At 41.6% G+C, this 25,359-nt stretch overlaps 1 protein-coding gene across 1 annotated transcript; it reads left to right on the plus strand.

The window, feature by feature from the left end:
• The first annotated feature begins 375 nt into the window (after positions 1-375).
• On the plus strand, positions 376-25,027 carry LOC146634922 (uncharacterized). The gene is made up of 7 exons (XM_085349993.1): positions 376-570; positions 723-806; positions 22,650-22,762; positions 23,502-23,577; positions 23,677-23,832; positions 24,279-24,368; positions 24,812-25,027. Exons 1-7 carry the CDS (start codon positions 376-378, stop codon positions 25,025-25,027), a joined length of 930 nt encoding a protein of 309 aa, XP_085206119.1.
• Positions 25,028-25,359: the final 332 nt, after the last annotated feature.

The following is a 25,359-nucleotide window of genomic DNA, read 5'->3' on the forward strand; positions in this document are numbered from 1 at the left end:
AAATCTCACCCACAGTGGAAACATCTCAGGTGGTGCGACAGGAGACAGAAGAGGGGTAAGTGCGGAGACATCTGGAGTAGACTAAAGGCTATTTCACACAAATCCGCTATTCCAATCATCGTATTGTCCAACATGTGCTCCCTGGAAAACAAGCTTACTTCGGTCCACTTTGAAGTCAGTGAGGGAGTGTTGTGACTCTTTGTCTTTGTGGAAACTTGGCTTAACAATAACATTCACAACAGCACCATTCAACTCGACTGGCTAACATGCTTTTGAGCAGACAGAGCTCTCGCCAAAGGGAGTAAGACTCGCGGAGGGGGACTCTGCGAGTCTTACCTTTTATCTTGCAAACACTGTTCACCAGTGCTGGAGCTTATGATTATCAAGTGGAGACCGCTCTACCTTCTGAGGGAATTTTTAGCCATACTGGTCAGCATAGCCCAACAGCGACTCTACTTCCTCTGCAAACTGAGGAGAGCAAGAGCCTCAACCCCCATTATGAACACCTTCTACAGAGACACCATTGAGAGCATCCTCACCAGCCGTGGTATGGCTCCTGCACTGGGTCCAGTGAGAAAAAAGCTACAACTGATAGTGAGAGCAGCGGAGAGGATCGTGGGTACTTCTCTTTCCACCCTCTAGGACATCTACTGCACCCGGCTCATCTGGAAAGTCCTGTGCATTACAAGTGACTCCACTCATCAGTCCAATTGCTTCTGCAGTTTGCTGCCATTGGGAAGGAGACCGAAGAGCCTCTGGGCTACAACCAGCAAACTGAGAGACAGCTTTGTTTATCAGACTGTCAGGTTGTTGAATTTACTCCCTGCTCTCACACACATGAACTCGAGACCTGCATTCACTTCTTCCCTCTGAATCCCCCACCCCCCAAATATACAAAACTCTAAACCACCACCATTGCCTTTTCACTGACTGTCCCAACCCAACTTGCAGATGGACTTGCCCACAATCACTATGATTTTGTTGGACACTGCTGTTTATAAAATGATGTAGTATTGTGTTGTACACAAGACTCCTATTTTATTTTTATCTTTTTACCTTTATAATGTTTTAGTGTACACCGAGGGCCATGGGAGCATTGCAATTTCAAATTTCTGTGTATGACTGTGCATATGGTCTTTGACAATAAAGCTGACTTTGACTAATCACACTCTAGATCTTGTGTTAATGTGATGGCTGCACTTACAAAGATAAAGATAACTGTACTGCAGACTGTCTCTCTCGCTGTCCCAGGGAGAGATCTGAAGAGGGGGAGTGTGTGATGGCTGCACTTACAGCCACACAGTGGTAATATCACCATGTTAGTGTAGAGGCTTTACAGGACAATAAATAACTGGTTTTGGTTTAGAGTTAATTCACATATCCACATAACACTGCATTCTAAAATAAGTGTACACATTTTAGTTTACACTGTTATGTATGATTCATTTTTTGTTTTCTGAGTTACCTTAGTTGCAGCTGTTCCAGTCCCTTGATTAAGGAGCCAAGAGGTGGAAAAGGGGCGGAGCGAGCTTTAAAGGAAGACTACAAATTGGTTCATGCCATAACTCAGGACCATGGGGGGGGGGGACTTTAACCTGTGCCTAAATTTCCTTCACTGCTCGGTCCATCACAAGTGGTGTCAGAAGTGGGATCAGCAGTTGAAGGCACATGATTTTTTTTCTATTTTTTTTCCCGTTTTCACTCATCAAGCCATGCACAGAATGGGAAGGAGTGGCAGAGGAGCAAAAGGAGATTGTCAAAACCAGCCAGTTGGAGTGGTAGAGCAAGTAGAAGGAGGAGAGGAAAATGGAGCCACTGGAGGGGTGGATATTACTGAGAGCCAAGGTAAGGAGCCGACAATGTCAGAACTGATTTCCATCCTTCATTCTCATATGGGTCAGCAAGAGGCCCAGGAAGCAAGAAGAAGGGAGGAGTTTACCCGCCAGGAACAGCGCTTTAGAGCACTAAGAACATCAGTTTCAGCTGTTGCAGGTAGAAGTGCAAGCTCGTACCTCCCCGGTCCCTGAGCCGCAAATGGAGGAACCTAAACAACCAGAGGTAGAGTCCTTTGAAGAGGAGGATCTTCCCTGTGCTGGCTCCAGTAATGAGCAAATACATCCTCAATCAGGTCAGTCTCGCTTTTATGAACCCAGGAAGGAAAAATTGACAGAGGAGGATGATATTGAACATTTTTTAACAACATTTGAACGCATGGCTGTAGTTTGCCGGTGGCAATAGGGGACCTGCTCTACCTCCTGAGCTACATCCACCTGGTGGTAAACATGAGTAAACCCTCACTAGGTTTTGGATAAAGTGTACACTAACAAACCTGTCAAACCTGCATTTGAAACTTTGGCTATGATAGCAGTATAGTATTGCAACATGGCATTTGGGTCTTCTAACTAAAATAGGATAGGATTTTTTTCTTTTTCAGACATTCATGGGTGGTGTGTTTCAAATTACTGGCCTGCTGCATAACCTAAGTACAATTAAACTTCAAGGCACAAACTCATGTCCAGACATTTTTGCTAGGTAAATTCATGGTTCCATTAACCATGGCATTTTATCCAGGTCCCAAAGCAGCAATGCAGCCCCAGACCATCACAATAACGTGTTTTACTGTTGGCATCATGTTCTTTTAATGAAATGCTGTGTTCGATTTATGCCAGGACTCAAACCTTACAAAAAGTAACTTCTTAAATTAGCTTTGTTGGAGCTATTTGTTCTTTATTTATTTATTTATTTATTTTTTAAATTAGTTAAAGTTTGTTGTTAGTTTACTTATATTTTGGGATTTATTTGTCGGTTAATATTTTGTTTTAAATGATTTGTTTGTTTGTTGTTATTTTGTTAAATTAGTTAGTAAGAGCTGTAGGGCCATTTTGTTTCTATAAATAAAGAGACTGGTATAGGACCAGCATGCATTGGGGTGGGCCTATGGTTTTTTACCAGAGCAGGAGAAGCAGCAGGAAGGATCTTGTTATTGCTTGCCAAGATGGATAAATAAACCAAAACCAAAACTTTCAACTAAAAGGTTTGGACAATGGACTTATTTTGCCTGCGTACGAAATATTACCTCAGTGCAGCAGTGGCTTGTGGACTTTAAGTTGTGGGACGTTTGATCTTTCAAAAGTAAAGGAATTGCCACTACAAGCTTCTCTAACTTAGATCAATGAAGCTTATCTCTAAAAGTAACATTACCCAATAAAATAAACTCTAGTTTCTAACAGTGCAGTAAATCACGCTATACACAAAAATAGATCATAGCAATCCTCCTTTAATTTACCAAAATAATTAAAAAATAATGAAATGATAAAACAGCAGATTTTGCATTTAGGCAAAACCCAAAAAATACACACAACAATTTACCAACTTACAAGGAATCCCCACATACTGTGTAAATCGCCAGTCATAGAAATAATTACTGTCCCAAAAAACCTAAACCTAAAGCCGGCGCAAATACACCCTATGTTGCAGGCCTGTATTGATGCTCTAGAATGTAGCAGTCTATTGGGATCTCCGAACCGGAAGTTCTTCACTCAAAAAGCAAAAAAATAAATGAACTCAATACCTTGTAAAATGTGCAACTCCCTTGTAAAATGTGCAACTCCTACCAGATTAGTCCAGGCAACAGGTTGTCTCCAATTCAAAGTTCGCATCAAGCCAAGAATGCGAAAAATTCCCAGATGTGTTCTCGCTTTGCCCGTTTTATCAAGCATGCATCGGTGGTGACTAGTGTGGACTTGGTACAGCTAAATATCCCAGAATTAATTTAATCCAAAACTCAAACGCGACAATCGTGAGGAGCTCAGTTAAAAACTTTTAAATATTACTCTTTCTGAGTCACAAAATAGACTTTTAAGTTATTTTCAGGCAAGAATGTAGCTACATGAACAAAAACAGCATGTGGAGATTCTGAAGGCTGCTTAAAAATGATCAGATTGCATTTCAAATATTTGTTCAGTTCTCTTCCAAACCCCAGCAGCTGTCTGTTGTAATTTTTAAGTGTCAACTAAATTAAAAATAAAAATTCTAACATCTCACCTGTTTGTTTTTATTCAGGCATACATGTACACTATTTTTATTAATAGAGAGATTTTGCTACTGAGGTTAAACATGATATACAAGTCACTTAGATAATTTCTAAATCTTAATGTTTGGTTTATTTCAGTGTTTCAATTTTTCCTGAGTAAATCTGTTTGGCTGAGATTAAATTTAGGCCTTGGCTGCATTTTTAGGTAAATAGTACCATATAACTTTGTCGTTTGCAAACTTGTGCATAATTTTTAGAAATGTATAATTTCTATTTGTATTTTAAGTTATGAAGATGATTCGTTAAACATATGTTTTTATTTGTGTTTTTTACAGTAAAAAATATAACTTTTTCTACTGAGACTTTAAATTTTTGCCTGAATTGAGATCAAATGTGATAATATAGTATGTCAAAATGAAAAAATAACTCCAATTTCAGATATTTGAGGTTGTGCTGAAAATAATGATACCAAACAAGGCAAGATAAACAGTTTTTAAAGGTGAAATATGGAGGTAAAATCAAAATTGTAAATGATTAAAAACAAAGAGAGGCTGACAGTGATCACTGACTGTTTTTAGGAGCTTGTTGAGATTAAATAGAACAAGATACAAAGCATTAAAACATGTTAAAAACACAACAGACTTATTAAACGCAGAGTAGTTTGGGCCTCGGAAGCTGGATTCCTCACGTCATCAAAGACTGAATATTTCCACCAGCGGCAGGAAACAAAATGAACAGTCCAGTAGCCTTATGCTGAAACGTAACCGTGTCTTGCCACAAGCTTACCAGCACAAACTGCGACTTATCTTTCCGAAAAGTATAGACTCACTTGCTGGAAATATATGTAAACAAGCTAACTTCTCCAACTGCTCTATGTCATCCACACACCAATGCCCTCACTCTGTGCCACCTTCACAGACCATCTCCTAGTAGGAAAGTACAGTTTCGTTTTCACTAGCAATTTAACAACAAAAGAAAGATAACTTATTTTAAAGAATATAAACATGTTTTTAATCACTTTACATGAACGTTGTTTTTAAAAATAAAATAACAAAATTCAATGAATTCATTTATCTCTTTGCTATTTTTTAAAATCCAGGTTACAAAACATATTCATTTAAAAGCGGAAGATGGCGCCGGTGAGGTCGGCTGCTGTCACAACTGCTCCGACCACTTTTTCTTTGTCCTTGTTTTTTAAGTTAGTTTTCAGCGTTTCTAAATCGGCAAAATATGTATGACAGTGACATTCTTGTTTCTATTGGTATACAATGTACTCACAATTCGAAGTTTTTAACTCCGGATCCGAGCTGGCCGAGTGAGATCTTGAGGGAGAACAAAGGGAAGCGGCGGCGGCCTAGAGGGAAGCGAGCCGGCGTCAGGAACAGGCTGAGAGCTCGTGCACACCGCACACCTCTGCCTAGCATCCTGCTCGCCAACGTCCAGTCGCTGGAGAACAAGCTTGATGACCTCAGGGCCAGGATAATAAAGAAGTCAAGGGGAGGCGGCGTGTGTTTAATGGTGAACAACAACTGGTGCAACAGTGCGAACGTTGTTCCTCTCACACGCTCCTGCACACCAAATCTGGAACTACTGTCCATCATGTGTCGTCCTTTTTATCTACCTCGGGAATTTACATCGGTCATTGTAAGTGCCGTTTATATTCCACCACAAGCGGACACGGTCACCGCCTTATGCGAGCTGCATGAGGCACTCACACAGCACCAGACACAACACCGGGACGCTGCGCTTATTGTGACGGGGGACTTTAATAGTGCCAACCCCAAACGCGCAGCGCCGAACTTTTATCAACACATCACCTGCCCCACCAGAGGTGAAAGGACACTGGACCACTGCTACACTACGGTCAAGGACGGCTACAAGGCCCAATCTCGCCCTCCGTTTGGCAAATCTGATCACACCGCCATCTTCCTCATGCCAAAATACAAACAAAGGCTGAAACAGGAAGTTCCTGTTCAGAGGAAGGTCGCGCGCTGGACGGATCAATCGGTGGCCGCGTTACAGGACGCACTCGACGACGCAGACTGGGACATGTTCAGAAACAGCTCCGATGATGACGTCAACGTGTTTACGGAAGCGGTTGTGGGATTCATCGGGAAACTAGCGGATGATACCGTGGAGACAAAGACTATCACAACGTTTCCCAACCAGAAGCCGTGGGTGGATAAAACCATCCGCGACGCTCTGAGATCCCGCACCGCTGCCTACAACACGGGACTCACGACGGGGGACATGGACCCGTACAAAGCCGCGTCATATAACGTGCGGAGGGCGGTGAAAGAGGCGAAGCAGCGCTACGGGAGGAAACTAGAGTCACAACTCCAACAGAGTGACTCTAGGAGCCTGTGGCGGGGACTAAGGACAATAACGGACTATTAAGCACCAACAACCGGTATGACGAACGCGGCTGTGACTCTGGCAGACGAGCTGAACACTTTCTATGCTCGCTTCGAGGCTGCAGCTAAGGACTCCAACAATGCTAGTGCTAGCGGCTGCAGACAGGAAGATACTGCCAGCACCGGAAACGTTCTCGTCATCTCCGAGCATGAAGTAAGGAGAGCCTTCAAGAGTGAACACCAGGAAAGCAGCAGGACCAGACGGCATCCCAGGTCGTATCCTCAGAGACTGCGCATACCAGCTAGCTCCTGTGTTCACTGAGATATTCAACATCTCTTTATCTCAGTCGGTGATCCCCACATGCTTCAAAGAGTCCATCATTGTTCCTGTCCCGAAGAAACCCCACCCTGCTTCTCTTAATGACTATCGCCCTGTAGCCCTCACCTCAGTAGTGATGAAGTGCTTTGAACGCCTGGTCAGAGACTTCATCATTTCTTCACTACCAGACACACTGGACCCACTACAGTTCGCTTACCATCCAAATCGTTCCACAGACGATGCCATCTCTCATCTCCTCCACACATCACTCACTCACTTGGACACTAGAAGGGGGAATTATGTTAAAATGCTCTTCATAGACTACAGCTCTGCATTTAACACCATAATTCCCTCCACACTCACCACCAAGCTGGAGCATCTGGGACTCAGCTCATCTATGTGTCAGTGGATCTCCAACTTCCTAACTGGCAGACCACAGGCAGTAAGGATGGGCGGACATGTCTCAGCCTCCACCACTCTCAGCACTGGAGCCCCCCAGGGGTGTGTTCTGAGCCCCCTGCTGTACTCTTTGTACACATATGACTGTGTGGCCACTACCAGCTCCACCACCATCATCAAGTTTGCTGACGACACCGTCGTGGTGGGCCTGATCTCTGATAACAACGAGACGGCCTACCTGAAGGAGATTAGGAATCTGGAGAACTGGTGCCAGAGGAACAACCTCCTTCTAAACGTCAGTAAGACAAAGGAGCTGATAGTGGACTTCAGCACTAAGCAGGAGAGGAACTACCAGACCCCCGTCATCAACGAGTGCCCAGTGGAGAGAGTGGACAGCTTCAAATACCTCGGAGTTCACATCACGCAGGACCTGTCATGGTCCTGTCACATCAACACCGTGGTGAAAAAGGCCCGTCAGCGTCTCTACCACCTCAGACGCTTGAGAGACTTCCAACTGCCCTCCAAGGTGCTCAGGAACTTTTACTCGTGCACCATAGAGAGCATCCTGACGGGAAACATCTTAACCTGGTTCGGGAACAGCACCATGCAGGACAGACGAGCTCTACAGAGGGTTGTGCGATCAGCTGAGCGCACCATCCGCTCCGAGCTCCCTGACCTGCACTCAATCTACAGCAGGCGGTGCTGGACCAAGGCCAGGAAGATCGTGAAGGACCTCAGCCATCCCAACAACAGACTGTTCTCTCTGTTGAGGTCAGGAAAGCGATTCCGCTCCCTGAAGACCAACACAGAGAGACTGAGGAGGAGCTTCTTCCTGCAGGCGATACGGTCTCTCAATCACACCACCACACAGTACTGACCCATACATACAGTTCTTACACACACACTGGACATTCTGGACATTGTTTCACTTCATTACTTAAATCACTTTAAGCATATTTGCACTGCACAAGACATAATGTGGATTGCACAACACTGGGCACTATATTCTTCATTTCCAGTTAATACTTGTACAGCTGTTGTTATTGTGTATATATTTATTTATATTTCTTCATACATTCTTATATAGTTCTATATTGTGTATTTTGTTGTACAGTTATTTTATTTTCAACTTTAATTTATATATTTTATCTTATTCATTCCCAGTTAAATTTACCCTTCATTCTAATTTGTGTTGTACAGTTATTTCATTTTTAACCTTAATTTATATTTTATTCCTTCCTAGTTAAATTTACCCTTTTTAATTTTTCATATTTATTTCCTATCTTATTCATAGCCTTTTCCTTTTTTTTTCTTCTTTAGGTCACGAGCAGTTGTCTAAGCATTTCACTGCATATCGCACTGTGTATGACTGTGTACGTGACAAATAAAAATTTGAATTTTTAAAAACTGCAATTTTCATTTTCTCAAGTTATCTTTATTTAATATTAACTTGTGAGCAGTTCTTGTAAGCCAAGTGTCTCACGTGTGTACTCATTTCTCTGACACCACCATCTCTTCAATACAGTCTTTACAGAATTTGTAGCCACATGAAAGAACAATGGAAATGTTACATCTGGCGTGGCAGACGTGTGGAGTAGGAGAATAGGATGCAACTTTTGATGCGAGTGAGCTTTATTTTGTAAGATGGGTGGAAACAAACAGAAACAGCAAGGCCAGGATAAAACTTCAACTGGAAAAAACTAACAAAACAAACCTGAAACCAAGAACAGAAATGCAGGGAGACACGGAGAGAAAACACAGAATTGACCAGCAACCATGGAACACAGAAACAGAAACCAAAAGACTAGAAAAAATAAACAATGACAAAATCAAAGTTCAATATTGATACAAAAACTCAAAACACTGGGTCACTGACCCAGGACTATGACAGTGAATACCGAAGACCTCGTGACTTACCTGACAGCAGAGATCCTCCTCTGATCTGGAAGCCATTGAGTCTGTGAGTGAAGCTGAAAACAGCAGACAGGAAGTACAGTCAGTCCTGGCTCCCCTCCCTCCTCTACCACCTTCACTGAAACTTCCTTTGAGTCGTGTTTTTGCTCAAACTCACATTCAGTGTGTGGAGCGTCAGCAGCTTGAAGCAGCAGTGTTGGAGTTTTCCACTTTTCTGTCCTGTAGCTGGACTCACTCAGAGGAAGCTGCTAGTTTGGTCGGAGCTCAGTCTGATCGTCTGTGCGTCTCTCTTTACCAAGGATGAAGAACTTCCTGTTTCCTGCTTTGGCGCAGTTGGGTGATGTAAGAGTCAGAGCTTTATTCACCTTCCTCTTGTAAATCCTATAGCTTTGCCCACAGCATAGGTCTGTTTCATTCTAAGGTTCAGACTTCTGAACTCTGCCTGCAGCTCAGAAAATATTAAGATGGAATTGAGATGGAATGTTACCTCTCTGATGTGGAAGGAGCCTGAGCTATTTCATGAGGTGTCCAATTCTAAGCATGGCTTGGGCTCTGGAACCAGTCACCTAGAGAGGAACTGGATTGTTTCAGTCTGGAGCTGCACTCAGTAAGAGGCAGTGGTCAGGCATGGGTAATCTTGTATGACCACGGCCTGCCGCCAGTTCGTTGGGGTTTTATCAGCATCGCTTTGAGATAGAATATTTCTCATCTTAGAGATTGCGTAAATGCAAGAAAAGCAGTCTTGCACATTATTGAATATGCATATTAAAGTCATATTCTGAGATCTTTTGGGTTTTTTTTTTGGTTTTTAACACTAATGTCCCTTTTTCATTGGTACTTACTTGGCTTGACTCACAGCTCGTCTCTACTTGACTGGGTTTTGGTCATTTTCCAGTACAGTCAATTACAAACCTAATGTTAGTGTGGTCATTAAAGCAACATGGCCAAAGGTCCTGTATGTGACACTGATTCTATTTATATTATACAAAACCCATTTCCAGAAAACTTGGTACTATTTCTAAAACTGCAATAAACACTAAAATCTATGATTTGGTACGGCTGTTCAAACCCCCACAAGGCTGCCCGCTGGGATTGGAACGACAGGTGCGACTTCTCAGAAAGAGCTCACTGAATGCAGCATGGTTAAGAGCTTGGAGCCGCTTACGACTGCAGTGAATGCTCAGAATAACAACTTTGAGCTTATGTATGTTGGATTACATCAGGAAAGAATAAACTCAGAACAACATCTCTGGGTGGAGCTGGATTACACCTCGGATCAGTTGGCTGCGATCGTGAGGTCTCAGAATCTGCTATGTGAGCAAAAAGAGTGACAAGACCACAGAATCGACGGCTAATAACATCACGGAGAAGCTCGCAGCTATTAACGGGAGACAAGATGGCGCCGAGTATGGCAGCCTCGTCGCGAGCTCCCCCAAGCAACGGCTTTCTTCTGTGTTTAATTTTACTTTTCCTTTATTTTTTCACGAGCAGCACTTGTCTCCTTGTGTACGACCGACAAACCTTACTGGACATAAAAGACGGTCTTTCTTATAACTTTCCGGAGTTCAAGTTTTGCAACACGGACGCTCCGTTTGCAGACCCCCCATTCATCTCACCTGAGACGCCTTTGTTCTCTGGCCCTGGAGGCCGCAAACGCCGACGCAGAGGGAGAAGATCTTGCGTTCTGGTTCGACTGAGACGGCGCACTAACAGACCACCGTTACCCAGTTTATTACTGGCTAATGTGCAGTCTCTGGAGAACAAGCTGTGCAAGCTTCGGGCACGGATCTCATTACAGCGAGAGATGCGGGACTGCTGCGTGATATGCCTCACAGAAACCTGGCTATCGGACAAAGTACCGGACTCCGCAATACAACTGCCGGGGTTCTCTGTGCACCGCGCGGACAGGTCACAGGATCTTACTGGGAAAAGCAGAGGCGGTGGTGTGTGTTTCATGATCAACAACAGCTGGTGTGATTATGCGAACGTGCACCCGGTCAAATCCTTCTGCTCACCGGACCTGGAGTACCTGATGATTAAGTGCCGGCCATTCTGGCTACCGAGGGAATTTACAGCAGTGATTATTACGGCTGTTTACATTCCCCCACAAGCCGACACTGACCGTGCACTCAGGGAACTGTACAGCGCGATCAGCAGCGAGGAAACCGCACACCCAGAGGCAGCGTTTATCACAGCCGGAGACTTTAACAAGGGAAACCTGAAGAAAGTCTCACCAAAACTCCATCAACACATCCTTTTCAACACACGTGGAAACCGGCAACTCGACCACTGTTACACCTCTTTCCGGGATGCGTATAAAGCCCTCCCCCGCGCCCCATTCGGCCAATCAGATCACTGCTCCATCCTGCTCCTGCCCGCCTACAGGCAGAAGCTGAAACAGGAAGCTCCAACCCGGAGGGCGGTGCACTGTTGGACGGACCAATCGGAGTCTGCGCTGCGGGACTGTTTTGATCACGCGGACTGGGAAATGTTTCACGTGGCCGCCAGAGACATTGATGAGTACACAGACTCAGTCTGTGGATTTATCAGGAAATGCGTGGAAGATGTCGTCCCATCCAGAACAGTTAAATCCTTCCCAAATCAAAAACCCTGGATTAACGGAGATGTTCGCGCGGCACGGAACACCGCCTTTGCCTCCGCGAACACATCGGACTACAAACACGCACATTACCAACTCCGGAAGACGATCAAAGCAGCCAAACGTGAGTACAGGGACAGGGTGGAGCAACAGTTTGACAACCCTCGGAGTATGTGGCAGGGACTAAACACGATCACAGACTTTAGAGGGAAAACCAGCACACCGCAGACCACGGCCTCTCTGTGTGAGGATCTAAACGTATTCTACGCTAGATTCGACGCAGCGAACACCATGAGACCGGACAGTGTGCGCACCGCGGATGACGTCAGTACGCACACTGTGTCTGAGGAGGATGTGCTTCAGGAAGGTGAACGCGCGCAAAGCTACTGGTCCGGACGGGATTCCCGGCCGCGTCCTCAAGTCATGCGCGGCTCAGCTGGCTGGAGTGTTCACGCACATCTTCAACCTTTCCCTCTCTCTGTCTGTAGTCCCAGCCTGCTTCAAAATGGCCACCATCGTCCCTGTACCCAAATCCTCCACCATCTCCTCATTGAACGACTGGCGACCTGTAGCCCTGAACCCCATCGTCAGCAAATGCTTCGAGAAGCTGGTCAGGGACTTCATCTACTCTGCACTACCCGACTCACTGGACCCTCTACAGTTTGCATACCGCCACAACTGATGTGTGGGAACAAGGATGCATCTAAAAGCTGCAGGACGGTAGCTCTCGAGGACCGGGATTGGGCACCCCTGCTTTATACCAAAGCTTGACATGCACACGAGTTATCTCTTAACCTGCTAATTGAGACGATTAGTAGATGCAGAAGTGGGAATAAGTACTTTTTTAATTACTTTGTTACTGTTCTTAAGTAGAATTGTCAGATATCTGTACTTTACTTGAGTATTTATATTTTTGCTCCCTAGATTTTTAAACAAATATCTATATAATCTGTACAATCTGCACTTTCAAAACAGACTCCTTACTTTAGGTTCAGTGGTATCATCTGTAGCATTTATACTTGGGGGTGTTAAAGTGGGACGGAGGGAGTGCAGGTGTCCTGTTGTGTTTGTGGTACTTCAGAAATATAAGAAAGAAAGGGCAGAAGAGGAAAAAGAGAGCTTAGATTTAAAGGGAAGGACTGCTCAGTAACACTTGATAAACTGCAAATTTAAAGCTTACACGTGACGTCATCATTTTACTCACATATTGGATTTGTATATGATGTGATTTGATAAATTATGTATTTTGATTTATACCAAATAAACTGAGTAGACTGACTTTGTGTAGTTTTGTGAAGGATAAACAGGTTAGTCTGCATTAATGTGGTGAATTCAGAGTGTCTGTGGTGCTCATGGTCAGATTAAGGTTTACATCAAGTATAACAGAGATTAATTTGCATTTAAGATAATGATGTTTGGATTAATTAACTGAATTTTTCATATATACTGGTATAAAGACAAGTATATAGTATATTGTTTCAGTGTAGGGGATAGATAGCAGCCATGATAGCTTGTGAAACTGCTGATGTCTTGTTGAATTCAGTTGTGTAATTCCACAAGGAGCAGCAGGTCAGCTGATCACAGTCTAAACAGAAAATCTACTGAAGCTCACATTATAAATTATTGTGAGCTGTGATTCATTTCCCTGTGCTGAGACTCTACACAGATCTTAGGGTTCCCCCACTTGCTGAATCTCACTTTAAACCCTGAATGTTCTCATTTTACTGTTTAGGTCAGGGCTCCGGAGCCGCATGTTGCTCTTTAGTCCTTATAGTGCGGCTCCGCGTGGTTTGGGAAAATAAATTAGAAGTATTTAGCTGAAGTGTATTTTATTTATGTTAGTTTTTTTTTAACTTGTAGTTCTAAATTGGAAGATTATTGTGATATTGAAATATAAAAATAAAATTATATTCTATTATTTTTTCATCGCTCAAAATAAGCGTCACACTCGCGGAAGCCGGTATACCCGCCAAAACGCCGTGCATTTATCGAGACTTTCAACCCCAGATAGGCCAATTATGGATCTTCGGATCCACATTATGTCAGCAGCTCCACCGTGAACTATAAACAATGAAAGATGTTGGCAGATGTGTAAAAATAACTCAGTTGTTTGGTGGTGGCTTTGGCGGAGCTGCCACAAGAGGCCAGGTGGATGAGGGAAGGGGAGGCAGGAGGAGGAGAGACCTGAGGCGGCCACCGGTCCGAGTGTCAGGTGAACTGAACTTCAGGTAAGAAGTTATGACCTGCAGTCTATCTGGGTCAGATATAAACCAAGTTTAGGTGGAGTTTATTTTCGTTATGCTGAGTTTTTACAGTCAGTTACAATAACTTGTACTTCGTGCTAGCTAGCATGACGGAGTTTCTATACAGCTGGGTGGGTGCTATAATGTTACTGATGTTAAACTTTATTTAATTCATAAGGTTAGTTAGTAGAGTTGTCAACCATCCCGTAAAAAACGCAATCGTCCCGCATTCAGAGAAAATATTACACGTTTGGTGCTGAAAAGGAACTGAACGGAAAAGGAACGCAGTTTGTCCCGGACTTCAGCTAGGATGAAAAAAGACACAAAGCTGGAGTTATTCTGTGTCTTTACCCTGTCAGCTGCCTCTTCTTCTTTCATTCAATCATGAAACTGATCAATGATCAGCTGATCGGTATTTCTGGCGCAAGCCCCGTCTCTTGTTTGTTTATCGCCCACTTTGCACCAGAAAGAGGAAACCAGCGGATGTCGCACTAAACAACAGCAGCACGTTTAAGCTTGATCAGCTGTTGTTAGAATTTATTTAATATTAATTTCTAGTATCAGCTGATGTTTGCTGGAGCCACAGCTGTAAAGCTGCTGGTCATGATATCGGTTTGGTTATCTGGTGAGAGGGAAACATGAGGATGAAACCAGGAGATGTCCTTACTGAATCATCAGAGCTGAACAGGTGATGGAGAAACAGGTTTACCTTTCAGGTGACATGAATGAGTTGAAGTGAAGTTATGAACAGTTTCTGAGAGACAAATAACACCAGCATCCTTTTCTAAGCAGCTGACAGCTGGTAACTGTTCAGGTGCGGGTCTAGCAAAGTTTTGCCAGGGGGGCCAGGTAGGGCATTAACAGGGAGAGGGGGGCACAAAGAAATACTTTCTTATTCTCATTTATAATGTCTAGCTTTTAACAAATACTCTCCAAACCTTACAACCAAAGTTTTTATCTGACGTAAAATGTATAGAAATCATACATATACCAACAAGACTGTACATCACTGTCACAACAGCGTTTCTTTTCATTCAAAGGCTTTATGGATTTTCCTGTAATACCTGGTGGGCCGGTCTCTAGTCAAAATGCCCGGACCGATTTTTTTTCCCAGTTCAGCCCTGGGCACGACACGGAGAGAATTAATCTGAGAGGGTGCATTAAAAAATAAATGGCCAGAGGTACACATCGCAAATTAGCTCACATAGACTCATTAGTTGTGCCTCTTCTTAATGACGGTATCTCAGCTAACAACCCCAACTACCAGATTCAACTTGTAATTGGCTAAAAATCACTTAGCCTACTGGTGAGAGGGACGTTGCTAGCTGTCAGTTTTTTCAAGCAATGTTGAAATTTCCACGTTCTGACACTTCAAATGCTTCAGTAATATAGAGCGTTATTAAATTTATTGCTAATGCAATTATATGGCACAATGACTTCTGAGGAAATTTTAGATGGCACTCGTCATCAAAAAGGTTGCCTACACCCGATAGGCAACAGGAAATAGTACTTTAACTGCAGATTCATACATAACAGATTCAAAGTAAGACATTGGAATTAGAATTTAAAGTTAAGGATTTTGTTATTATCATGTACTAATATTACATTATTTTTATCATTATTATCCTGTTAATATAGCACAAGGTTCTGTTTCCTTGTTAGTAGAATTATTCTTCAAAGAGCTACTTTTTCACTTTTTCACTTTGAGTATCAGAGCAGGTACCTTTTTAATTTTACTTGAGTAAAAAAGTTGCTTCAGTACTTTCACTGGAGTATTTTTAAACAAAGTTATCTGTACTTCTACTTAAGTAAAGAAAATCAGCACTTTTACTACCTCTGGTTATTTGTTGCTACATTTACAGGCTTATCTGCCTCTGTCTCATTTTTTATTTTTAGAGTGTGTTGCTGTCGTCAATGTTTAAATGTATTTATGTTTAGGAAATGAAATTAAGTTTGTTGGAGAAAATATTCTAACCTCTTCATTGTTCTTTTGCTTTAGTGTCAGCGTCTTTCTGTTACGGCGGGGTGCGCCGATGTGAATGGAAACAGGACCCAAAAGCAGATGCTGAAAGGCGGAGTTGCTGGCTGAACAGAAGACGATCCTTTATTTGGATGTTGGCACACGAAAAAGCATGAAGCTATGAAAACTAAGAAAACTGTGAACACTCAGAAAACTAAAGGACTAAGAAACTCAGTGAAAATGCGATGACAAACTATGAACACTGAGTAAACTATGACGAAACACTATGGGGATGCAAACAGACGACCTGACAATGACATGCAAAAAACAGAAGGCTTAAATACACACATGAGGTGATCAGGGGAAGTGGAGACACACATGGGAACACAGCTGACACACATGAACTTAACGACAGGACAGAAGGAGTGAAACTGAATACACTGACCGTGAATACAGACTTTCAAAGTAAAACAGGAAACATGGAGATTAAACAAGACACATGAACCGGGGAGACGTAGTACAGGGGAGATGACATAACTGACAGCATGGACTTGACAATATAAGACACGCAGACATAAACACACGAAGGGCAAGGGAGACTTAATACACGGGTAATATGTACAAATGGCTGGACTGCCTTAGTGACCCTAAACAAAGAATAAACATCAAAATAGGCTAAAACACAAAACACTGGGTCGCACAACCCAGGACCATGACACTTTCCCTGCTTGTTATTGCGTCATCCCTCATTCTTCACTGTGTGTTCTGTTCGCCAACTTGCCTGCCTGTTAGTTTTGCTTTCCCAGTTTTCTGTTCTGTCTGCAATCCCACAATAAAGCCGTATGTTTTGAGTTCACTTTGCCTCTGTGCTTCCAGCTCTTGGGTCCACCATTCCTGCCTACCTTCACACAGCCATGACATGAGGTTTGCACATGCTTCCCTTTGGGAGTATCAGTAGAAGGCACAGCATATATTTTCAATGCTGTACAGATAATACCCAACGTTATCTATCCATGGTCTGTGATCCTGAACTGCTGGAATATCTTAAACATATAAAGACCCGGATTACCTTCCTGATTCAAAATCCTGATTAAAACATAGGTCATTGTACCCAGATCTTAAAATGTGCTCTAAAAAATTATTTTGTTAGTGTACTACTTGCTCCTGTATTTTAAATTGCTATTAGTAGAATGTTGGTAATTAATAAAATGAACTAGATGTGTCTGTTTTTAATAAATGTATAAATATTTCACATTTATAATAATGGCTTACACAGCAATTGGGAATACATTTCATTATAGTAGATGTATTTCTGAAAGTTAATAATTTTACCAAAACTGTGACTTTAGCCGTGAGAATAGAGGTAAAAGTTAATGAGCAAAAGTATGGCTCCATGTCAACAAAGAGTACAACAGATGTGTAATTGTACTGGGTCTTGGACCCAGGACCCCTGTAATACAGTTTTGTAGTTTCTGAGTTCCCTGAATTCAATTAGTCCACGATGGGGTTTTTTTCCAGCTTTCCCCTGTGTTCTCCTGTGTCAAGTTTCTCTGTTCATTACTTCCTCTTTTAATTGATTAGTTTTTGTCTCTTTAGTTTAGTTCCTGTCTGTGATTGTATTCATTCATTTCACCGGTCTTGTTTCCTAGCTGTGTCTCATTCCCCTGATTAGCCCTCAGCGTCTGGGCAAGTATTTAAAGCGCATATGTTCTCTGTGCGAGCGTCGCAGACGAGGAGAGGAGTAATGGATGAAAAAGCCCAAAGAGATGGAAGTACTGAAGAGAAGAGGAATTAGAATCAGTAGAAGCAAGAACAATTACATATATTTGAATGAGAGGGAGATAGAAGGTGGATCAGCTTAAAAACCTGGGGTTGTGATGATTTAGATATTGTTAGTTTACAGCAACTTTGCCTCAAGACGCTTTATATTTGCTACTTTTAAAAATTTTTTTATATAAGTTTAAGTAATTGTAAGTGTAACTACTCTCAGGCATGTTCTGAGAGTAGTCTTTGGTTATAGTTCAATAGTTTTAGTGCCAGTGGTGGGACAAAACTTTGTTTATTCAACACAAATGAACCCTGTTGTATACCTTAGAACTGGCTCAGTTTTTTGCATTCTCAAGCAAGCGGTCTCAGAACACAAGTGTATGCACAGCACTGTGGGCCTGAAGCTGACAACGGCCGAGCTATTAACAAGCTGGCATGAATTCAGAAGGTATAGTATGTGAAAGTTGTCCAAGGACTGCATCACGGATCTCCGGACACATAAGATCTGTTTATCATTAACATTTACAGCTTTTGGCAGTTCGTCGTCTGAACTTTGGAATAAAACATATCCTGAGTAAAAGGAAAAAACACCATTTACCAGACTGACTGACAGCAAGGGAAGCAGAAAATCTGTCTTTTTGTCAAGAAGCTGTTTAGGTCCATTCACACCTGCCACTGAATTAGGACTAATGTTGCAAGTGCGCGGTTTGACAATTTAAACAGAATGAGAGTAACAGGAAGTTAATGGCTCCAAAGTCATGATAACAGCAAATACCTAGATTACCTGTGCTGTTGCCCTTTACCCATCTGTAATGTGTTTTATTGGTGGATATACACTGATGCTTGGTGAATGTTGAGTGGTATAAAAGAAGAAAAAAAGTGGAACAAGATTTGGTACTTTTTCTACAGTTAATAATAATAATAATAATAATAATAATAATAATTTCTAAAAGTTGATTCTGTTCATCTGGACGTTTTCAGTGGGAGAAACGTTTCGTCACTCATCCAGGTGACTACTTCAGCCTCAGCTGACTGCAGGTTTCCCCAGTCTTATAAACAGTATATTTGCACTAAAACTAGCAGCACTGAATGAACAATGGGCTGGGAGGTCAGCTCCTTCATCATAATTAAAGGTTCAAGGTTCAAGGTTCATAGTTATACAAGTATAACACACAGTGAAATGTAGCCTGACACACTCCTCGACATGTGCAAAAATTGGGGGGGTGTAGAGGAAGAACATTATATATATATATATATATATATATATATATATATATATATATATATATATATATATATATATATTAGGGGTGCAACGATATTCGTATCGATATTGAACCGTTCGATACAGTGCTTTCGGTTCGGTACGCATATGTATCGAACAATACAACATTTGTAATTTATTGTATCAACTTTCCTTCTGACGATGCTGTCTGTGTTGAGCGCTCAGTGAATCTGCGTTTGACTACTCCGCCTAGGCTGCACTGTCGAGCGCAGATCCACTGAGCGCTCAACACAGACAGCATAGTCAGAAGGAAGAGCGCAGGGCAAGCTAGCAAGACAGAAGTTAAGCTCTCCTTGCAAGATGGACCTCCCCCACCCTCATTCAGATCTGGCGTTTGGAATTATTTTGGTTTTCATGTGACGTATGACCCTGAAGGTAAGCGAGTCATGGACTAAAGTAAAACAGTATGTTGGATGTGCCACGCAATGCTTAATTACATGGGTGGGAACTAGTGTGTTAGCGCAGTTAGCTCGTTAACGTGTTGGCCGTCTAGCCCCATGCGCGGGGCGATCGGCGGTAGCTTGTTAACGGAGATTTGCCGTGTTGTGGCGTTAAGGTCATTTCAACGAGATTAACCTGAAAGCACTAGTGGGAACACAACGAATATGACTGCACATTTACGCCGACATCATCCTAGTGCAAAGACAAAAACAACAAGCATGCTACTAACTTTAGCCGAGTCATTTAGACAGCTGCTAGCACATGATTCTCCTTATGCTGCTGAGAATATAGCCCAGAAGAAGCGGATAGTATAGCTTTTATTTTGGAAAGAGACATTTCTCTGTAATAAACTCTCTTTTCCAAAGATGAGTGATTCCTCAATCAGATACAGGGCTCGCAAAATCGCTAGCCCGACGTCCTGGGGCTAGCGATTTTTTTCAGACGGGCTACCCTGCCCGTCGGGCTATTGTAGGAAGGAAAAATATATGTCAATGCTTTTGCATTCTTTCAGAAATGTAGCTGGGTAATTATGTCATTGGCATCGGTGAGCCACTGTCAATATGTGACATATTGAAGTCGCGTTTGAATTTGCGCTTGTTTTTTTGCTTTCACTTTGCAATCGTGCGAACGGTGTATAGAGAGCGAAAGCACTGATCTGTGAGTGATGATAATTTGTGCACCAATTCCTCTGACATCGTCTTATTAATCGTTAGCTTACTATGCAAACATGACAAGTGAAATCTTCCGCAGCTTAAACATGTGAGAGGTTGATCGCGCAGAGCATCGCTGAGCATTGTGTGAGTCCGTGTGTAAAAGCAGCAGTATATATATTTTAGTTCTGCTGAGCCAAATAAGACAGGTCGGGGTGAAGAAGTGACAGCCAAAGAAAAGCTTACCGCAAAACGGAGAAGTTATAACAAATCAGACTATAAGGCAAAAAGAAAGTGCAGCTTTATGGTTTCATGGACAAAAGAATTTCTGTGGCTGCAATATGACGAGCTAAATAACCAGGGCTGCACATAAGTGGTCCGCAGGTGCGCATTCGCTGTCAAAATAAAAAACGCGCACAAGGGTTAGGGTTAAATTTAAAAACTGTACTTTTGAGTTAAAATATATATTTATAATTTTAATAAATGACAAATTAAAAAGGCATGAACATTTTTTTGTATCGAAAAAATATCGAACCGTGACACCAAAGTATCGAACCGAACCGTGAATTTTGTGTATCGTTGCACCCCTAATATATATATGCAACGATACACAAAATTCACGGTTCGGTTCGATACTTTGGTGTCACGGTTCGATATTTTTTCGATACAAAAAAATGTTCATGCCTTTTTAATTTGTCATTTATTAAAATTATAAATATATATTTTAACTCAAAAGTACAGTTTTTAAATTTAACCCTCTCCGTTTTGTGGTAAGCTTTTCTTTGGCTGTCACTTCTTCACCCTGACCTGTCTTATTTGGCTCAGCAGAACTGAAATGCTTTTACACACGGACTCACATAAGCTCAGCGATTCTCTGCGCGATCAACCTCTCACATGTTTAAGCTTGCTGCGGGAGATTTCACTTGTCATGTTTGCATAGTAAGCTAACGATTAATAAGACGATGTCAGAGGAATTGGTGCACAAATTATCATCACTCACAGATCAGTGCTGTCGCTCTCTATACACAGTTCGCACGATTGCAAAGTGAAAGCAAAAAAACAAGCGCAAATTCAAACGCGACTTCAATATGTCACATATTGACAGTGGCTCACCGATGCCAATGACATAATTACCCAGCTACATTTCCGAAAGAATGCAAAAGCATTGACATATATTTTTCCTACAATAGCCCGACGGGCAGGGAAGAGATAGATTTTGGTAGCCCGACTGAAAAAATCGCTAGCTCCGGGACGTCGGGCTAGCGATATTGCGAGCCCTGTATCTGATTGAGGAATCACTCATCTTTGGAAAAGAGAGTTTATTACAGAGAAATGGCTCTTTCCAAAATAAAAGCTATACTATCCGCTTCTTCTGGGCTATATTCTCAGCAGCATAAGGAGAATCATGTGCTAACAGCTGTCTAAATGACTCGGCTAAAGTTAGTAGCATGCTTGCTTGTTTTTGTCTGCTTCCACTTGTCTTTGCACTAGGATGATGTCGGCGTAAATGTGCAGTCATATTCGTTGTGTTCCCACTAGTGCTTTCAGGTTAATCTCGTTGAAATGACCTTAACGCCACAACACGGCAAATCTCCGTTAACGAGCTACCGCCGATCGCTCCGTGCATGGGGCTAGATGGCCAACACGTTAACGAGCTAACTGCGCTAACACACTAGTTCACACCAATGTAATTGAGCATTGCATGGCACATCCAACATACTGTTTTACTTTAGTCCATGACTCGCTTACCTTCAGGGTCATACGTCACATTAAAACCAAAATAATTCCAAACGCCAGATCTGAATGAGGTTCAATTTGCCTGTTGCAAGGAGAGCTTAACTTCTGTCTCGCTAGCTTGCCCTGCGCTCTTCCTTCTGACTATGCTGTCTGTGTTGAGCGCTCAGTGGATCTGCGCTCGACAGTGCAGCCTAGGCGGAGTAGTCGAACACAGATTCACTGAGCGCTCAACACAGACAGCATCGTCAGAAGGAAAATTGATAAAATAAATTACAAATGTTGTATTGTTCGATACATATGCGTACCGAACCGAAAGCACTGTATCGAACGGTTCAATATCGATACGAATATCGTTGCACCCCTAATATATATATATATATATATATATATATATATATATATATATATATATATATATATATACATATATAGTATATACACTGGGTGAATGTGCAGTAGTAGCAGCAAGCAGGTGAATTCTGTACATTAATATGAATAGACATCTGACTATTTTACAGGATAGACAATATAAACATATTTAAAATTAAAGGAGTTTGAAATGTACATTGTGCCTTGGTTTAGTGTCTGGAAGAGTCCTGACTCAGTCAATTATAGATGATGTAAGAGGGCGGGTGTGTGTGTTTAGGGCACGGATGGCTTGGGGATAGAAGCCACACTCTAAAAAATGATTCATGGGGTTAGTAAGTAAAGCTTAAAATTAATAGCTTTTTCTGCATAAAAAATTAAGTTTGTTGCATGTACACATTGTAATCAGTTGATAACTTAATTTAATGAGTTGGTCGAAATGAAAATAAAGAAAACAGTCTTAGCTCAGTAATATATCGATTTTGAACAGACATTTCTGTGTTAACTTAACATGAAAGTGTATTCAGTTAATACAACTTAAAAATCTCGTAAGCGTCCTTTAAAAGCTGAGTACAAGGCTGACTTGCCCGGACATGTTGTGCTCTCAGACCACTGATCGAAAGAAACGGAGGCAAAGAGAGAAAGCAGAGAAGTGGCATTTTGTACGGAACATTATCAAACGTTAAAGCTTTGTGGTGAGTACAATTTTTTGCCTTGTTTTATTCACAGCAGCTAATAACTCTAACTTTAACTCTATCAACACGCACTGCAAGAAATCCTTTTTACACAACACTAAACTCTTCCTCGGCGAGTGGTGGTGATAAGCTAGTAACGTTACACTTCTGGCTAACTTGTGAAGTAATTCGACCGTAACATTAGTCTTTGTTAAGTTTTGTTTTACGGTGGCAGCCAAATGGTGTTAATTGACACTGAGCTTCTGTAGCAGTAGTTTTAACTCTGCAAAGACAGGGTAATACACGTTTTTCTTCTTTCTACTTTGAAATCGTTGCAGCGTTGATGAAGGTTTGACCAGCAAAAGGCTGGGCCATTTTACATTCATGACTAAACAAATGTAGGTTACTGAGTATACATTCGGTTTAACATCGATGCATTTTGATGTTTAAGTCCTAGAGTTATTTTTATGTGAGATTGAAGTTTGTTAATTGAGCCCTAGCTGAAGAACAGCCTGTGTCAAAGTTCAGTCAAAAAACGCGGGCGAGGAAGCGAACGCCATGTTGTAGAAACGCCACAGGAAAGATCTTAAGTAACATTCATAAACTAGTTGTTTTAATGACATTACATTGAGTGTGCATTAGCACATAAAATATAATTTTGCTCTTTTGGGTGTTAACTGCAGATACATAAGCGCAGTTGTATCACTTAAGAAAAAATATCTTTGATTTGGAAACATAACATAACATTCTCCATTCGCAGGCAGGAAGTTGTCAATCAAGCACCAAAAATCAATGACCTGAAAGAAAGATGGCCTGCTCTTTTTGATGCAGTTCAGGTAAATATTTTTCCATAAGATAATTTGCAGTATGTATTCTTTTAAAGTAAATTGTATACATTAACATGTTGTGCCTATTTGTGCCTTTTTTTTATACAGATAAACCAAGAATTCAGAAGGATCACCACTGTTAACCTGGAGACAACATTCATGGCAAAGCTGGACCAGTACTCTCAGAAAATAATGTCCTTGCTGTCCTCAAGAGGAGGGGCTGCAAAAATGCGCATTCGGCGCATCCAGAACATGCTGCTAGAGGTATGAATGAATGAAATGTAGTTTATTTCAAATAGGATAATCCACTTTTTTTTCCAATAGGTGATATTGAGTCTTAAAAGGTAGCTGTTTACAACTCAACTATGTCAAATTATTGTTTAGAGCTTGAGGCACAAATATCAATTAAAACTATAAATACTTAATAATAAAACAAATTATAGGTGATGTGGATCATGATTGGCAGAGTAATTTGCAAGATTTTGCAGTTTTTCTATTTGTTACCTGGATTTTTCAAGTTCATGAATTGATCATTTCAGAGAAATGGCTCTTTGAAATGATCAATTCATTATTTTGATTATCACTGGAAATCTATAATTGGTACAGTTCAGGCCATATAAAGTCAATCCTTTTTTTTTTTTTTTTGGATGTAATTATCAAAAACCCATCCTCCTCGAAGAGCAGTTCGACATTCTTTTTCTTATTCACAGGACGATTCTGTGGAGAGAAGGCGAGAGGTCGCTATCCGTGGCTTAGTGGTGTATCTCAGGGAAAAGGAGGAGGATCTCTTCAAAGAGCAGGTAAATCAGACATGACTATACTTTGTATTAGAGGTACGATCTAATCTATTATTAATTGATTTCTAAATTAATCGGCAACTATTTTGATAATTGATTGATCGGTTTAAGTAATTATTTTAGAAAAAGAAGTCCAAATTCTCTGGTTTCAGCTTCATAAATGTGAATCGTTTCTGGTTTCTTTACTCCTCTATGACAGCAAACTGAATATGTTTGACATTTGAGGTCATCATATTGGGCTCTGAGAAACATTGACATTTTTCACCATTTTCTGACATTTTCTGGACCAAACAACTAATCAGATAATCGTCAAAGGAGCTTGCAAAGAGAACCTTCACAGACATAATCAGATAATCGAGAAAATTGTTAGTTGCAGCCCTATTTTGTGTTACTCTCATGTATAAGTATGATTACTTAAAACATTTATATTGATTCTGATCTACCAGGATGGTGGCGGGGATATTACCAATGAAGTGATGAAGATTGTAACCAGAGGTGCCACAACGTCTGATCCAGCCAGCGCAAGGATCATACTTGAAGGAACAGAAGTCCTAGCAGACCTGGATGTACCCAGAGCCTGTGCCTTGCTAATGGGGCTGATATATGCACTCAACCTCAGCTACCCAAAAGAACTGAAAAACACTTTTGAAAAACACTTTTGAAGTGTTTCAAAAGATATTCCTCGAGCTGGATGATCTGAAAGCCAGTCCTAAGGTAATGTCACTAAAAAGTAAACTGTTGTACTAAAAAATGTGAAGAGTGAGGCTATCCTCAAATTAAACGGGAAATGTTCCACTGTTGTTTGCAATGTGTTGTGTTACATACTTTACAGTAGGCAGTAGGTGTAAAGTTGAGCGTTGAGCATTAAGTACACCTAGTTAAAAATAATGCACTTTAAAAGGATAGCTCGGGTCTTTTGAAGTGAGGCTGTATATGAGGTACATATGTATTGTGAGTGTATTACACACAGTAGATGGCAGTCAGTAAGCTCCAC

This window comes from Diplotaxodon limnothrissa, linkage group LG3, assembly GCF_057381915.1.
Source record: "Diplotaxodon limnothrissa isolate DT_005_m linkage group LG3, D_limnothrissa_male_GT1.1, whole genome shotgun sequence".
In the NCBI taxonomy this organism is placed as follows: domain Eukaryota; kingdom Metazoa; phylum Chordata; class Actinopteri; order Cichliformes; family Cichlidae; genus Diplotaxodon; species Diplotaxodon limnothrissa.

Excerpts from the sequence above, each read along its gene's own strand:
- LOC146634922 (XM_085349993.1), top strand. The coding sequence starts at position 376 with ATGATTATCAAGTGGAGACCGCTCTACCTTCTGAGGGAATTTTTAGCC. Across the intron at positions 571-722 it reads TGGCTCCTGCACTGGGTCCA|TTTGCTGCCATTGGGAAGGA; the intron begins GTGAGAAAAAAG and ends TTGCTTCTGCAG. Across the intron at positions 807-22,649 it reads TTTGTTTATCAGACTGTCAG|CTTGCCCGGACATGTTGTGC; the intron begins GTTGTTGAATTT and ends GTACAAGGCTGA.